Source organism: Triturus cristatus, chromosome 9 (assembly GCF_964204655.1).
Source record: "Triturus cristatus chromosome 9, aTriCri1.1, whole genome shotgun sequence".
Classification (NCBI taxonomy): Eukaryota; Metazoa; Chordata; class Amphibia; order Caudata; family Salamandridae; genus Triturus; species Triturus cristatus.
The window spans coordinates 10,000,332-10,016,593 of NC_140592.1; the positions used below are offsets into that span (position 1 = coordinate 10,000,332).

General features: G+C 53.0%; 1 protein-coding gene across 2 annotated transcripts in view; it reads right to left on the reverse strand.

Moving 5' to 3' along the window:
• DUSP7 (dual specificity phosphatase 7) overlaps nt 1-16,262 on the reverse strand; it is a 47,988-nt gene that overhangs the window by 10,828 nt on the left and 20,898 nt on the right. For both annotated transcript variants that reach the window (XM_085624219.1, XM_085624220.1), the window contains exon 2: nt 15,231-15,656. In XM_085624219.1, the coding sequence (XP_085480345.1) occupies nt 15,231-15,656 (426 nt within the window). The remainder of the gene's footprint in view (nt 1-15,230; nt 15,657-16,262) is intronic.

Genomic DNA, 16,262 nt, shown 5'->3' on the forward strand with positions numbered 1-16,262 from the left:
TTGTTGCTTTTATATGAGGAGCGGTTTAATCGTTTTTTTGACCCGTCCCTGCTCCGTTGGCTCTTTCCCTACCTTCTTCCCCCCAGTGACAACCTCCTCGTCTGGGGACATGCTCATCAACCTCAGTTTATATTACGCCTCTGCATGAACTCAGAAAGCCAAATTCTCTTTTGCGTCCTCACCTTTAAAAAAAAAGCAAACGTGTTGATGCTTAAACCCTGGAATGTCAGCGACTTGTAGAAAACCCTATCTCCTGGCACATAGCCGTTTGCTTACAGTTTTAGCATCTCCGGTCAGTTTCCTGCTTTAAACACCCACTATAAAATATTAAATGTAAAAACACTGGTGCACGGGGGTTTCGTCTCCTTGTTAAAACTATGTGGGGCAGCGAGTTGTTTCAACGTCCAAGGTAAGCAAGCATGCAAACCCTCTGAAAGCTCCCTGCCTTACAAGCAGCTACAAGGACACACTGCCCCCTCTTGCGTCATATGTTTTGCGTGCTTATTTCCTAACATTGCACTGCTGTTTGGAATGCATATTTGCAACGATTTCAGCGGGGGCTGGGACCTTTTAGCGCTATAAATACAAGCACCACTATTTCATATTGCACTAACCAGCACTCAGCTCTGTGGACACACACATATTTCTTGCAGTTTTATAAAGCGCTCATTTATTGCGAACTCAACCCAAAGCTGTACATGAGCACCAGTTGGCATTATCTTTGCTCCTTCCTTCCACCTACCCCTGCCCAAGAAGTGTCAGACCTGCACGGAACTATAAATCGATATTATTTTGGCTGTCTAGCCTGCTAGCCACCATCCCACTAGTAACTATACCGATGACCATCAGGTGCCAACATCTGCCCTCTATTATCCAAGTCCCAGCCGGCATTAGGGAGCGGGGCGCGACATATCCAACGCAGTCCACTGCGTCCCATGTACACACATAGGTTGGATAGAACGGTATTTAATGTTGTCGGAGGCAACACATTCTTCTCATTAATTGGGTAAATTTATTTACGGACACACGTTTGTCTAAACGTATTGTTACGCTAAGGAAAGTAGTGGAGAGGAGTTTAAAAAATAGCATGTCTCTGATTTTATCTAGAGCCTTTTTTAAATAATTGAACATGACCCCTGCAGACGTGGAAGACTTCTTTAATATGCCCTTAGATTACGGTTGCTCGTGGCAGTCGGCAATCACAGTGCAAGCAGGCTTACTTACAAAAGGCTGGGCTGACAAATACTTGCACCTTCAGCTGTGCCACTGGTGACAACTTTTACCCCCTTTAAGCCCTAGTGAAGCACAGATACATCCAATAAAGAAAGAGCACACAGGATTGGCGCACTCCGCAAACTTTACTCGCTGGTTTTCGAAAGGAATCTTGCAGAAAGGGTTAATAATTATACAGCTGTTGCGAAGTAATGGTACTCAATTTATTGACCACTGAAGGATAGAACACTGGGTCGTCATTACATTTTGAACTCGTGACCTGCAAGTTTCAGAGGCAGTGTTTAACTCGCTGAGCCATTTGGTCGCCTAACTATGCAAGTTATGACTCAGTAATAAAACCATTTGCTATTACTGTTTAAGAAAATAGTCTTTCTAGTAACTAAGACATTGTGGTGAATGATGCATAGCGTCAGCTGTGCCGTCTATACTGGCTCTGTAACCTATACAACGCAGTGTGTGCTCAGGCGGGCACAGGAATCGCATGCTCGTAAACAGTGACCTAGAAATGCCACTTTCAGTGCGGTAAAGTCAACAGCCCTTCTTCAGGAATACCACTCGTATGTGCTTCCAAGAGTGCGGCTCGCCTCGAGAGGCTGATCTGCGACACAGAATGAATAAAGGCTGCTGTGAGCGAGGTCCCTCTGTTGTGTTTGTTTGCGTCCCTTCTCGGCTGGTTCGGATCAGTTCATCAAGTGCAGTTTCATGCAGTTGCGGCCTATGTACCAGGACTCCCACTGCAGTGACACCACAGGGCTCCCACCCCAGTGACACCACGGGGCTCCCACCACAGTGACACCACAGGGCTCCCACCACAGTGACATCACAGGGCTCCCACCCCAGTGACACCACAGGGCTCCCACCACAGTGACACCACGGGGCTCCCACCACAGTGACACCACGGGGCTCCCACCACAGTAACACCACAGGGCTCCCACCCCAGTGACACCACAGGGCTCCCACCCCGTCACACTACAGGGCTCCCACCCCAGTCACACAACAAGGGCTCCCACCCCAGTGACACCACAAGACTCCCACCCCAGTGACACCACAGGGCTCCCACCCCAGTGACACCACAGGACTCCCACCGCAGTGACATCACAGGGCTCCCACCGCAGTGACATCACAGGGCTCCCACCCCAGTGACACCTCAGGGCTCCCACCCCAGCGACACCACAGGGCTCCCACCCCAGCGACACCACAGGGCTCCCACCCCAGCGACACCACAGGGCTCCCACCCCAGCGACACCACAGGGCTCCCACCCCAGCGACACCACAGGGCTCCCACCCCAGCGACACCACAGGGCTCCCACCCCAGCGACACCACAGGGCTCCCACCCCAGCGACACCACAGGGCTCCCGCCACAGTGACACCACAGGGCTCCCGCCCCAGTGACACGACAGGGCTCCCGCCCCACTGACACCACGGGCTCCCACCCCAGTGACACCACAGGGCTGCCACCCCGGTGAAACTACAGGGCTCTCATTTCTTTGAGATCACAGGACTCCCACCCCAGCGACACCACAGGACTCCCACCACAGTGACACCACAGGGCTCCCACCGCAGTGACACCACAGGGCTCCCACCCCAGTGACACCACAGGGCTCCCACCCCAGTGACACCACAGGGCTCCCACCCCAGTGACACCACAGAGCTCCCACCCCAGTGACACCACAGGGCTCCCACCCCAGTGACACCACAGGGCTCCCACCCCAGTGACACTACAGGGCTCTCATTTCTTTGAGATCACAGGACTCCCACCCCAGCGACACAAGAGGGCTCCCACCGCAGTGACACCACAGGACTCCCACCGCAGTGACACCACAGGGCTCCCACCGCAGAGACACCACAGGACTCCCACCACTGTGACACCACAGGACTCCCACCACAGTGACACCACAGGGCTCCCACCACAGTGACACCACAGGGCTCCCACCCCAGTGACACCACAGGGCTCCCACCCCAGCGACACCACAGGGCTCCCACCCCAGCGACACCACAGGGCTCCCACCCCAGTGACACCACAGGGCTCCCACCCCAGCGACACCACAGGACTCCCAACCCAGCGACACCACAGGGCTCCCACCGCAGTGACACCACAGGACTCCCACCACAGTGACACCACAGGACTCCCACCACAGTGACACCACAGGGCTCCCACCGCAGTGACACCACAGGGCTCCCACCGCAGTGACACCACAGGGCTCCCACCGCAGTGACAGCACAGGGCTCCCACCCAATTGACACCACAGGGCTCCCACCCCAGCGACACTACAGGGCTCCCACCGCAGTGACACCACAGGACTCCCACTGCAGTGACACCACAGGACTCCCACCGCAGTGACACCAAAGGACTCCCACCGCAGTGACACCACAGGACTCCCACTGCAGTGACACAACAGGGCTCCCACCCCAGCGACACCACAGGGCTCCCACCGCAGTGAGTCTACAGGGCTCCCATCGCAGTGACACCACAGGACTCCCACCGCAGTGACACTGTAGGACTCCCGCCCCAGTGATACCACAGGGCTCCCGCCCCAGTGACACCACAGGGCTCCCACGCCGGTGACACTACAGGGCTCTCCTCTTTGAGATCACAGGACTCCCACCGCAGTGACACCACAGGACTCCCACCCCAGCGACACCACAGGGCTCTCCTCTTTGAGATCACAGGACTCACACCACAGTGACACCACAGGACTCCCACCACAGTGCCACCACATGGCTCCCACCACAGTGACACCACAGGGCTCCCACCCCAGTGACACCACAGGGCTCCCACCCCAGTGACACCACAGGGCTCCCACCCCAGTGACACCACAGGGCTCCCACCCCAGAGACACCACAGGGCTCCCACCCCAGTGACACAACAGGGCTCTCATTTCTTTGAGATCACAGGACTCCCACCCCAGCGACACCACAGGGCTACCACCGCAGTGACACCACAGGACTCCCACCGCAGTGACAACACAGGACTCCCACCACAGTGACACCACAGGGCTCCCACCGCAGTGACACCACAGGAATCCCACCACGGTGACACCACAGGGCTCCCACCCCAGCGACATCACAGGGCTCCCACCCCAGCGACACCACAAGGCTCCCACCCCAGCGACACCACAGGGCTCCCACCCCAGCGACACCACAGGGCTCCACCCCCAGGGCTCTCCTCTTTGAGATCACAGGACTCCACAGGCAGCGGATCTCCTCCCTCAGGCTCTGCCCAGGACCTGGGCACCACCCTTCAGATCGAGGATTCTGTTCTAGTGTACCCCCCCTCGAGGATGCAGGGGCATCAGTGGGAGGCCTGCCATGATAAGTCGATATTCTTTTCGCCCGTCTCGACTGGTGCTGGACACGAGTCATGGGTGCAGGCTCCTCCCCTAGTATCACAAGTGCTGCACTATCTACGGCATAGACAACGCCGCGTCAGCATGCTCATCGGCCTGGAAGGAAAAGAAAACTATTTTGATCATTTATTTGCCTTTTTAAAACTACATAAGGAGACGTAATATACATGAATGATGCCTGCTGCTGAAACCTGCGTTCTCGTGCAGCGCCCAGTCTTTTCAAAGCGAAGCATGTGTGGGCGAAGCAGGAACTTGGAAGGCCTCGTGGTAACTATATAGATACATGGCTGGTCTTCATATGTCTGCAGAATAAAGAAGGAGGGGCCTGCTTCCAAGAGACTATACTTTTGCATCCAGGTCAGAAATGTGGTGCATCACTGCTTTTTACAGGGGCCAGCTTTAGAAGTTACCAACGCCCTCATGGAGACAAATTACCTTCGCCTCAGAACAGGCTGAATATTTCAGAATTACATTTTGAATCAATTTATATGCACAAAGCTTCAAGCTCATGCAGTTAAAAAAGTGCCTAGCACAACTTCCGCCGTTACACGAAATGTGACTGGTTGCTCTGTCTGAATGAAATTGAATGAAATTAAATTTGTATAGCGCTTAGCTACCCTGAGGCCTCCTAGAGAGACAGAGTGGCATGTGGTGCTAGTGTGAGGTACTGAACAGATGAGTTTTGAGACGTTTCTGGAATGCCAGCAGGTTAGGTTCCCCTCAGAGAGTGGGGGGGAGGGAGTTCCAGAGGTTGGAAGCAATCAGGGAGAAAGAGCGCCCCCCCCATCTGGATTTTCGTACTTTCATAGAGGTGGCAAGAAACGCGGAGCTGGAGCGAAGACTCCTAGGGGGTTGATAGGGGGTGGCCAAGGACTGAAGGATGCCTGGGCCCGATTTCCACAGAGCTCTATGGGCCAGGCACATGGCCTTAAAATGTATCCTGGCCCGGATGGGAAGCCAGTGAAGGTTACGCACGGCAGGTTACACTGTTTGTCTCCGGGGAATCTGGAGCAGTAGGCGAGCTGCACAGTTCTGGATTACTTGTAGCCTCTGGATTGTGGACTGAGGGGCACCGAGATACAGTTCGTTCCCGTAGTCCAGGCGGGACCGTACAAGAGCTTGTACCATAATCCTCCTGGCCTGGAAAGGGAGCAGGGGAAGGATCTTTCTTAGCATTCTCATTAGGCCGAAACAGGTAGCAGAGAGCTTTGTGGCTTGGTGATTAAAACAGAGGGAGCTGTCCAGCCACACGCCGAGGCTCTTAATCTGCTGTCTACTTTCTGATCTTTGTAAACTCGCAGCTTGTGTGCTGCATAGATAAACACTTATCGGGTCCCAAAGGCGAGACCAATTGGCTATGCCAATGCTTGTTTACATTTGTAATTTACCACACCAAGATGAAAGTCCGCCATCTTGGAACGGTATATTTAAACTATATATATTTTTTAAGCCTGCTGCACCGTCACTTGCATAGTGACTGACACATGAGCACGTAACACGTATACATCTCGCACTGCGACAGCCATTTAGGCTTTTGATACACTTTTGCTGTTGGTCGACATTGGTGACAAACATATTTTTTCACTACTGCTATTTAGCATTGACAACAAGCACTGGGAAACTCAATGGTGGCTTGCGCTGTTCAAAGGCGAGCCCCGTTGCCTTTGGCTGTCTTCTGTCATCTTTAGCAGCAGGGTTGCCCCAGGTTGGTTTATGCTGCCAGCCTCTGCACCCTCTGATGCACCGGTTTATAATGGCCCTTCCAAGGGGGGCACGCGCCTCTCCTCGCTTTCTAATCACCCCTGAACGACAGGGGTGTCGGGGGCAGGAGAAGGGTTCAGTGCTTTGATGCACAGGGTGGTCTCCTCCAGTGGACGAGACACACCCATCGGCCCCCTGCAGACTCCGAGTAAGCACCCCCAGACTCTGAAAGGCTGCCCCCCTCCCTTCCCCGCAAAGCCCCCACTGAAGGTGCTCTACCTCCGACGTGTTGTCAGCTGACCTCACCATGAACTAAATTTGGTTTTACAGTAAGTGGGTGAGGTAATGCTCAATGTCCCGTCGCTATGGCAACAAGCATCCAACCACAGAGCACGCATCAAGCATGCACATGAGGGCGCATCCAACATGTGCACAGCCACGAATATACCCGGGAGCCTTCGAGAAACGTGCACTAGCCTGCACCCGTCGTACAACAGCATGCAGAGTGCACTAACTAGCCTACTACACGTTGTACCACAGCATGCAGAGTGCACTAACCTGTTACGCGTTGTACGACAGCATGCAGAGTGCACTAACCTGTTACGCGTTGTACGACAGCATGCAGAGTGCACTAACCTGTTACGCGTTGTACGACAGCATGCAGAGTGCACTAACCTGTTACGCGTTGTACGACAGCATGCAGAGTGCACTAACCAGTTACGCGTTGTACGACAGCATGCAGAGTGCACTAGCATGCAAATGTGCACTGGCCTGCAACATGTGCGACAGCAAGCAAAGTACACTAGCCTGCAACACATTGACCAACAGCAAGCAAAGTGCACACGTCTGCAACACCTTGTACAACAGCAAGCAGAGTGCACTAACCTGTAACAGGTACAACAGCAAGCAAATGGCACTAACCTACACCAAGCAAACATACTCTAGCCTTCTAAGCGCTATTCAACAAGAAGCAAAGTGCAGTAACCTACTACATGCTGTACAACAGCAAACAAAGTACACTAATCTGCGATACGCTGTACACCAGCAACCAAGCATCCACCAGCCCCTCTACACATAATTCAACAAGCAAAGTGCATTAACTTGCTGCACATTGTACAATAGCAAACAATGTGCACTAGCCTGCTACACGTGGTACAACAGCAGGCAGAGCGCAGTAGCCTGCTACACATACAACAGCAAGCAGAGTGCACTAACCTGCAAAGCATACAACAGCAGGCAAAGTGAACTTGCCTGCAACAAGTTGCAAAATAGCAAATAGAGTGACTAACCAGCTAGGCGTTGTACAACAGCAAGCAAACATGAGCTAGCCTGCAACACGTTGTACAACAGCAAGCAAAGTGCACTAACCGGATACGCGTTGTACAACAGCAAGCAAAGTGCACTAACCAGCTAGGCGTTGTACAACAGCAAGCAAACATGAGCTAGCCTGCAACACGTTGTACAACAGCAAGCAAACATGCGCTAGCATACAACACATTGTGCAAGAGCAAGCAAAGTGTACTAGCATGCAACACGCTGTAGGACAGCAAGCAAAGTGCACTAATCTGCTGCACATACAACAGCAGGCAGAGTGCACTAGCATGCGACACGTTGAACAGTAAGCAAAAAGAGGTGTAGATGCACAAAACAAATTCATTGTTCACGCCAAAGTTATGTTCAAATCTCTTCAGAGACACTGTGCCCAGAACCCTCTCAGAGGCACTGTGCAACTAACCGCTTCACTGATCCCGTGCACAGAAGCCTCACACTGGCACTGTGCACTGAATCCGTTTACTAACACAGTACACAGAACTCTTTTGAAGGCACCGTGCACAGAACACTCCCGCGGGCATCGTGCAAAGAACCCCCTCACTGGTCCCGTGCACAGAACCCTCACACTGACATCGTACAAAGAACGCCCATACTGGTCCCGTGCACAGAACCCTCACACTGACATCGTGCAAAGAACGCCCTAACTGGTCCCGTCCACAGAACCCCCAGAGTGCCACTATGCAAAGAATCCCCTCACTGGTCCCGTGCACAGAACCCTCACACTGGCACTGTGCACTGAATCCGTTTACTAACACAGTACACAGAACTCTTTTGAAGGCACCGTGCACAGAACACTCCCGCGGGCATCGTTCAAAGAACCCCCTCGCTGGTCCCGTGCACAGAACCCTCACACTGACATCGTGCAAAGAACCCCCTAACTGGTCCCGTCCATAGGATCCCCACAGTGCCACTATGCACAGAACCCTCCCACTGGCACCGTGCACTGAATTCATTTACTGACACGATGCACGGAACCTTCTGGCACCGAGGACGGTACCCTCTCAGTGGTACCGTATACGGGACCCTTTCACTGACACTGCGCCCAGAAGCCTCTCACAGGCATCGTGCAAGGAACCCCTCACTGTCCCCGTGCATGAAAGGACACAACAAGAGGTCAGACCTCGGCTCGCTCTGAACTAAAGGGACAGTGGGAAACAGACAGTCATGCCGCCACGAGAGAGCCTGGTGTTTCTTCAACAACTAGACCTTTTGGAAAGCAGAGACCATCAGATAGGCTCCCCCCCCCCCACCCCCCCCTCGGCTGCCCAGGTGCCACTGGGCAGTCTTGGTAAAAAGCCAGCCCCGTCGCCCCTGGGTTCCGGGGCCCCCACGGCCAGCACTAGCCCTGATAACTCAGGTGGGCCCCTCCCGTAGAACTAGTGATATCAGCACAAACTGTCTCCATGGCTCTTTCTAAAAACCACAACATCTGGAGGGCGCGCCAAAGTAGAAGAGCAACAAGCTAAAGAGGAAATCAGCACGTGACTCAACAGCCCCAGACATCTCAGCCCGAATCAATAGCCCAAGACATCTCCACTGGAATCAATAGCCCCAGACATCTCCACTCGAATCAACAGCCCCAGACATCCCCACTCGAATCAATAGCCCCAGACATCTCCACTCAAATCAATCGCCCCAGACATCTCCACTCAAATCAATAGCCCCAGACATCCCCACTCGAATCAATAGCCCAAGACATCTCCACTCAAATCAATCGCCCCAGACATCTCCACTCTAATCAATAGCCCCAGACATCCCCACTCGAATCAATAGCCCCAGACATCCCCACTCGAATCAATAGCCCCTGACATCTCCACTCTAATCAATCGCCCCAGACATCCCCACTCGAATCAATAGCCCTAGACATCTCGACAGCCCTTGACATCTCCACTCCAATCAAGAGCCCCAGACATCTCCACTCGAATCAAAAGCCCTAGACATCTCCACTCGAATCAATAGCCCCAGACATCCCCACTCGAATCAATCGCCCCAGACATCTCCACTCGAATCAATCGCCCCAGACATCTCCACTCGAATTAATAGCCCCAGACATCCCCACTCAAATCAACAGCCCCAGACATCTCCACTCGAATCAATAGCCCCAGACATCCCCACTCGAATCAATAGCCCAAGACATCTCCACTCAAATCAATAGCCCCAGACAGCTCTACTCAAATCAAAAGCCCTAGACATCTCCACTCGAATCAACAGCCCCAGACATCTCCACTCTAATCAATCGCTCCAGACATCTCCACTCGAATCAACAGCCCCAGACATCTCCACTCGAATCAACAGCCCCAGACATCTCCACTCTAATCAATCGCCCCAGACACCTCCACTCGAATCAATAGCCCCAGACATCCCCACTCGAATCAGCAACCCTAGTCATCTTTACTTGAATCAGTAGCCCTAGACCACCCCACTCGAATCAATAGCCCTAGAGATCTCGACTCGAATCAATAGCCCTTGACATCTCCACTCAATAGCCCCAGACATCTCCACTCGAATCAATAGCCCCAGACATCCCCACTCGAATCAATAGCCCTAGACATCTCGACAGCCGTTGACATCTCCACTCCAATCAAGAGCCCCAGACATCTCCACTCGAATCAAAAGCCCTAGACATCTCCACTCGAATCAATAGCCCCAGACATCCCCACTCGAATCAATCGCCCCAGACATCTCCACTCGAATTAATAGCCCCAGACATCCCCACTCAAATCAACAGCCCCAGACATCTCCACTCGAATCAATAGCCCCAGACATCCCCACTCGAATCAATAGCCCAAGACATCTCCACTCAAATCAATAGCCCCAGACAGCTCTACTCAAATCAAAAGCCCTAGACATCTCCACTCGAATCAACAGCCCCAGACATCTCCACTCTAATCAATCGCTCCAGACATCTCCACTCAAATCAACAGCCCCAGACATCTCCACTCGAATCAACAGCCCCAGACATCTCCACTCTAATCAATCGTCCCAGACATCCCCACTCGAATCAATAGCCCTAGACATCTCGACTCGACTCAATCGCCCTTGACATCTGCACTCCAATCAATAGACCCAGACATCTCCACTCGAATCAATAGCCCCAGACATCCCCACTCGAATCAATCACCCCAGACATCTCCATTAGAATCAGCAACCCTAGTCACCTTTACTTGAATCAATAGCCCTAGACAACCCCACTCGAATCAATAGCCCCAGACATCCCCACTCGAATCAATAGCCCTAGACATCTCGACTCGACTCAATAGCCCTTGACATCTCCACTCCAATCAATAGCCCCAGACATCTCCACTCGAATCAACAGACCCAGACATCTCCACTCGAATCAATAGCCCCAGACATCCCCACTCGAATCAATCGCCCCAGACATCTCCACTCGAATTAATAGCCCCAGACATCCCCACTCGAATCAATAGCCCAAGACATCTCCACTCGAATCAATCGCCCCAGACACCTCCACTCGAATCAATAGCCCCAGACATCCCCACTCGAATCAGCAACCCTAGTCATCTTTACTTGAATCAGTAGCCCTAGACAATCCCACTCGAATCAATAGCCCTAGAGATCTCGACTCGAATCAATAGCCCTTGACATCTCCACTCCAATCAATAGCCCCAGACATCTCCACTTGAATCAAAAGCCCTAGACATCTCCACTCGAATCAACAGCCCCAGACATCCCCACTCGAATCAACAGCCCCAGACATCTCCACTCGAATCAATAGCCCCAGACATCCCCACTCGAATCAATGCCCAAGACATCTCCACTCAAATCAATAGCCCCAGACAGCTCTACTCAAATCAAAAGCCCTAGACATCTCCACTCGAATCAACAGCCCCAGACATCTCCATTCGAATCAAAAGCCCCAGACATCTCCACTCGAATCAACCGCCCCAGACATCTCCACTCGAATCAACAGCCCCAGACATCTCCACTCTAATCAATCGCCCCAGACATCTCCACTCTAATCAACCGCCCCAGACATCTCCACTCGAATCAACAGCCCCAGACATCTCCACTCTAATCAATCGCCCCAGACATCTCCATTCGAATCAATCGCCCTAGACATCTCGACTCGACTCAATAACCCTTGACATCTCCACTCCAATCAATAGCCCCAGACATCTCCACTCGAATCAAAAGCCCTAGACATCTCCACTCGAATCAACAGACCCAGACATCTCCACTCGAATCAATAGCCTCAGACATCCCCACTCGAATCAATAGCCCAAGACATCTCCACTCGAATCAATAGCCCAAGACATCCCCACTCGAATCAATAGCCCAAGACATCTCCAATCGAATCAATCGCCCCAGACAGCTCTACTCGAATCAACAACCCCAGACATCTCAGACCGAATCAATAGCCCCAGACATCTCCACTCGAATCAAAAGCCCTAGACATCTCCACTCGAATCAACAGACCCAGACATCTCCACTCGAATCAATAGCCTCAGACATCCCCACTCGAATCAATAGCCCAAGACATCTCCACTCGAATCAATAGCCCAAGACATCTCCAATCGAATCAATCGCCCCAGACAGCTCTACTCAGATAAATAGCCCCAGACATCTCAGACCGAATCAATAGCCCCAGACATCTCCACTCGAATCAACAACCCCAGACATCTCAGACCGAATCAATAGCCCCAGACATCCCCACTCGAATCAATAGCCCAAGACATCTCCACTCGAATCAATAGCCCCAGACATCTCCACTCCAATCAATAGCCCCAGACATCTCCACTCGAATCAAAAGCCCTAGACATCTCCACTCGAATCAACAGACTCAGACATCTCCACTCGAATCAATAGCCCCAGACATCCCCACTCGAATCAATAGCCCAAGACATCTCCACTCGAATCAATAGCCCAAGACATCTCCACTCAAATCAATCGCCCCAGACACCTCCACTCGAATCAATAGCCCCAGACATCCCCACTCGAATCAGCAACCCTAGTCATCTTTACTTGAATCAGTAGCCCTAGACAACCCCACTCGAATCAATAGCCCTAGAGATCTCGACTCGAATCAATAGCCCTTGAAATCTCCACTCCAATCAATAGCCCCAGACATCTCCACTTGAATCAAAAGCCCTAGACATCTCCACTCGAATCAACAGCCCCAGACATCTCCATTCGAATCAACAGCCCCAGACATCCCCACTCGAATCAACAGCCCCAGACATCTCCACTCAAATCAATAGCCCCAGACAGCTCTACTCAGATAAATAGCCCCAGACATCTCAGACCGAATCAATAGCCCCAGATATCTCCACTCGAATCAATAGCCCCAGACATCTCCACTCGAATCAACAGCCCTAGACATCTTTACTTGAATCAATCGCCCTAGACATCGCCACTTAACTGAATAGACCTTAGCCATCGCCACCGAGGCGTCTTCTCTTGATTCTATGTCACGCTGCCTGAGGTGTCATCACTCGATTCTATCCCAGAAGACCTCGCCACTGGGGGCGTCATCACTCGAGATTCTATCCCAGAAGACCTCGCCACTGGGGGCGTCATCACTCGAGATTCTATCCCAGAAGACCTCGCCACTGGGGGCGTCATCACTCGAGATTCTATCCCAGAAGACCTCGCCACTGGGGGCGTCATCACTCGATTCTATCCCACAAGACCTCGCCACTGGGGGCGTCATCAGTCGAGATTCTATCCCACAAGACCTCGCCACTGGGGGCGTCATCACTCGATTCTATCCCACAAGACCTCGCCACTGGGGGCGTCATCACTCGATTCTATCCCACAAGACCTCGCCACTGGGGGCGTCATCAGTCGAGATTCTATCCCACAAGACCTCGCCACTGGAGGCGTCATCACTTGATTCTATCCCACAAGACCGGCCACTTGAGTCCTCAAAATGAGATTCAATCCGGCTAGCACTAGCATGTCATCAATTGATTGGATCCCACTGCACAAGATCACAAGAGGCGTCACCCCTGCCCCATGCTGCCCTGCACTTCACCTCAATAGCCACAGGTGACCCTGGCCATCCTTGGTACATTTATACCAGAAGGAGTGAGAAGGAATCCTTCACAGTAGCCTGTGACGTACATAGGACTTCAGGAGGTAGGACTACTGTAGGACTCATGCCCTGCTCCCAAACTACTGCCAGAGGCCACGCCTCTCCTGTCTTGTCTTCGCCGCATGCCCACCACAGTGGTGGAGGTGTCCGCACACGTAAAGATACTACTTGGTAGTAAATGTGGGGGAAGCCCTGGGGCAGTGGTAGCAAAATGGGGAATAAATACTCAAAATGAGTGGGGTAAAGGGAATTTTAATCTAGAGTCAAACCCACTAGAGTGAGAGACCACAAGCCGGGTCTGGTGGCTCGGTGGACCAACGCGGCCACTGTAGGCCTCATGGTCACAGGTTCACATCCCGGCGGGTCTACTCAGCCTTTCATCATTCTAAAGCCCATAAAATGAGTACCATTGAGTTGGGTAGCAATAAACATCTGTTATTCAGCGCTAAGGTACCCTGCTGGGTGAACGAGCGCTTTATAAATACACGTTATGATACTGCAATAAGAAAATACACTTCTCAAGTTATGGCAGCACTAAATGTGTCAACACCTGCTCCAGCCCAACTTTGGGGTAAACAAGCATCATAGGATTGCAACGCACTCCCACAGGAAACAACGGAGAGAGGGAATTACCTAATGTAAAATGAAATTAGTTCTCCCCCCCACCCCCTCAGGAAAGATGGATCGCCTTGAGATACCTGCATAGAGCCCACTGCACTCGTGACAAAGGATGGTTGTGGCATCCTCACTGGATGGTCCGCGATGGTAGCTCCGCCTACACAGGGGACCTGATGCATGGCATATGGGCCTGTGAGAAACGGACCCTCTTCAGGGAGGGGGTGCCAGCATGACACGATTAATACCTGCGCTTTGTGTAAAGGCGAGTTCAAGGATACCATTAAAAGTACACAAGAGAAGGGATAGAAGGAATCTGGTAAGAACGCAGTACATGCGCAGCGCTCGCGCCACAACACCTACCAATGAACACAGTACATGGGCAGCGCTCGCACCACCTACCAATGAACGCAGTACATTGGCAGTGCTCCTGCCACCTACCAATGAAGGCAGTACATGGGCAGCGCTCGTGCCACATACCATTGAACGCAGTACATGGGCAGTACTCGCGCCACACACCAATGAACGCAGTAAATGGTCAGCGCTCGCTCTACCTACCAATGAACGCAGTAAATGGTCAGCGCTCGCTCTACCTACCAATGAACGCAGTACACGGGCAGCGCTCGCGCCACACACCAAGGAGCGCAATACATGGCCAGCGCTCATACCACTACCAGTGAACGCAGCACATGGGCAGTGCTCGCGCCACTTACCAATGAATGCAGTGCATGGGCAGTGCACCTGTCACCTACCAATTAACGCAGTAAATGGGCAGCGCTCGCGCCACCTACCAATGAACGCAGAACATGGGCAGAGCTCGCACCACCTACCACTGAACACAGTACATGGGCAGTGCTCTCGCCACTACCAGTGAACGCAGTACATGGGCAGCACTAGTGCCACACACCAATGAACGCAGTGCATGGTCAGCGCTCGCTCTACCTACCAATGAACGCAATGGCATCCGGAAAGAACTGCGAGAGGTTCTGGCTCCAGTGGTCCGAGATGGGGATCTGCTTGTACTTGAAGTCCCCGTCGTGCTCAAACTTGTTGGGCAGGTTGGGCGTCACGTTCAGGATGTACTTGATGCCATATTTGCCCAGGACGTCCAGGTTGGAGGAGTCCTTGGCACTGCCCAGGTACAGGTAGGGCAGGATTTGGACAGGAAAAGTGGACTGGTTGTTGGGGAGGGGGCTCTCGAACTCCGTGGCGCTCCCCGGCTCCCGGTCGGACTCTCCGTCGGAACAATCAGAGCTGATGCGTAGCCCCCCAAGACCCATGACCGAGGTGGGGGGCGAGGAGCTGGGGCAGGAGCTGTCAAGGTTCGTCTCACAATGGTCCGGATATTCCAGCTGGAACTTGGAGAAGCCCCCTAAGAAAAGAAGGGAAACACACACACGTTACATCACTTTATAACACAACACTTTACACAAAATGGTTACAGCGCTCATGAACACAAGCTTGAGGCTTCGTAGCACTGCCAACAGTCTTGTGATCTCCTGCTGCTCCTATTTCCTTCCCCATGACAGCAGAGCCGCCCTCCCTCATGACAGCAGGGCTGCCCTCCCCCATGACAGCAGGGCCGCCCTCCCACATGACAGCAGGGCCGCCCTCTCCATGACAGCAGGGCTGCCCTTCCCATGACAGCAGGGCCGCCCTCCCCATGACAGCAGGGCCGCCCTCCCCCATGACAGCAGGGCCGCTCTCCCCCATGACAGCAAAGCCGCCCTCCCCATGACAGCAGAGCTGCCCTTCCCCTATGACAGCAGAGCTGTCCTTCCCTTATTATAGCAGAGCCACTATACCCCATGACAGCAGGGCCGCCCTCCTCCATGACAGCAGAGCCGCCCTCCCTCATGACAGCAGGGCCGCCCTCCCCCATGACAGCAAAGCCGCCCTCCCCATGACAGCAGAGCTGCCCTTCCCCTATGACAGCAGAGCTGCCCTTCCTTTATTATAGCAGAGCCACTATACCCCA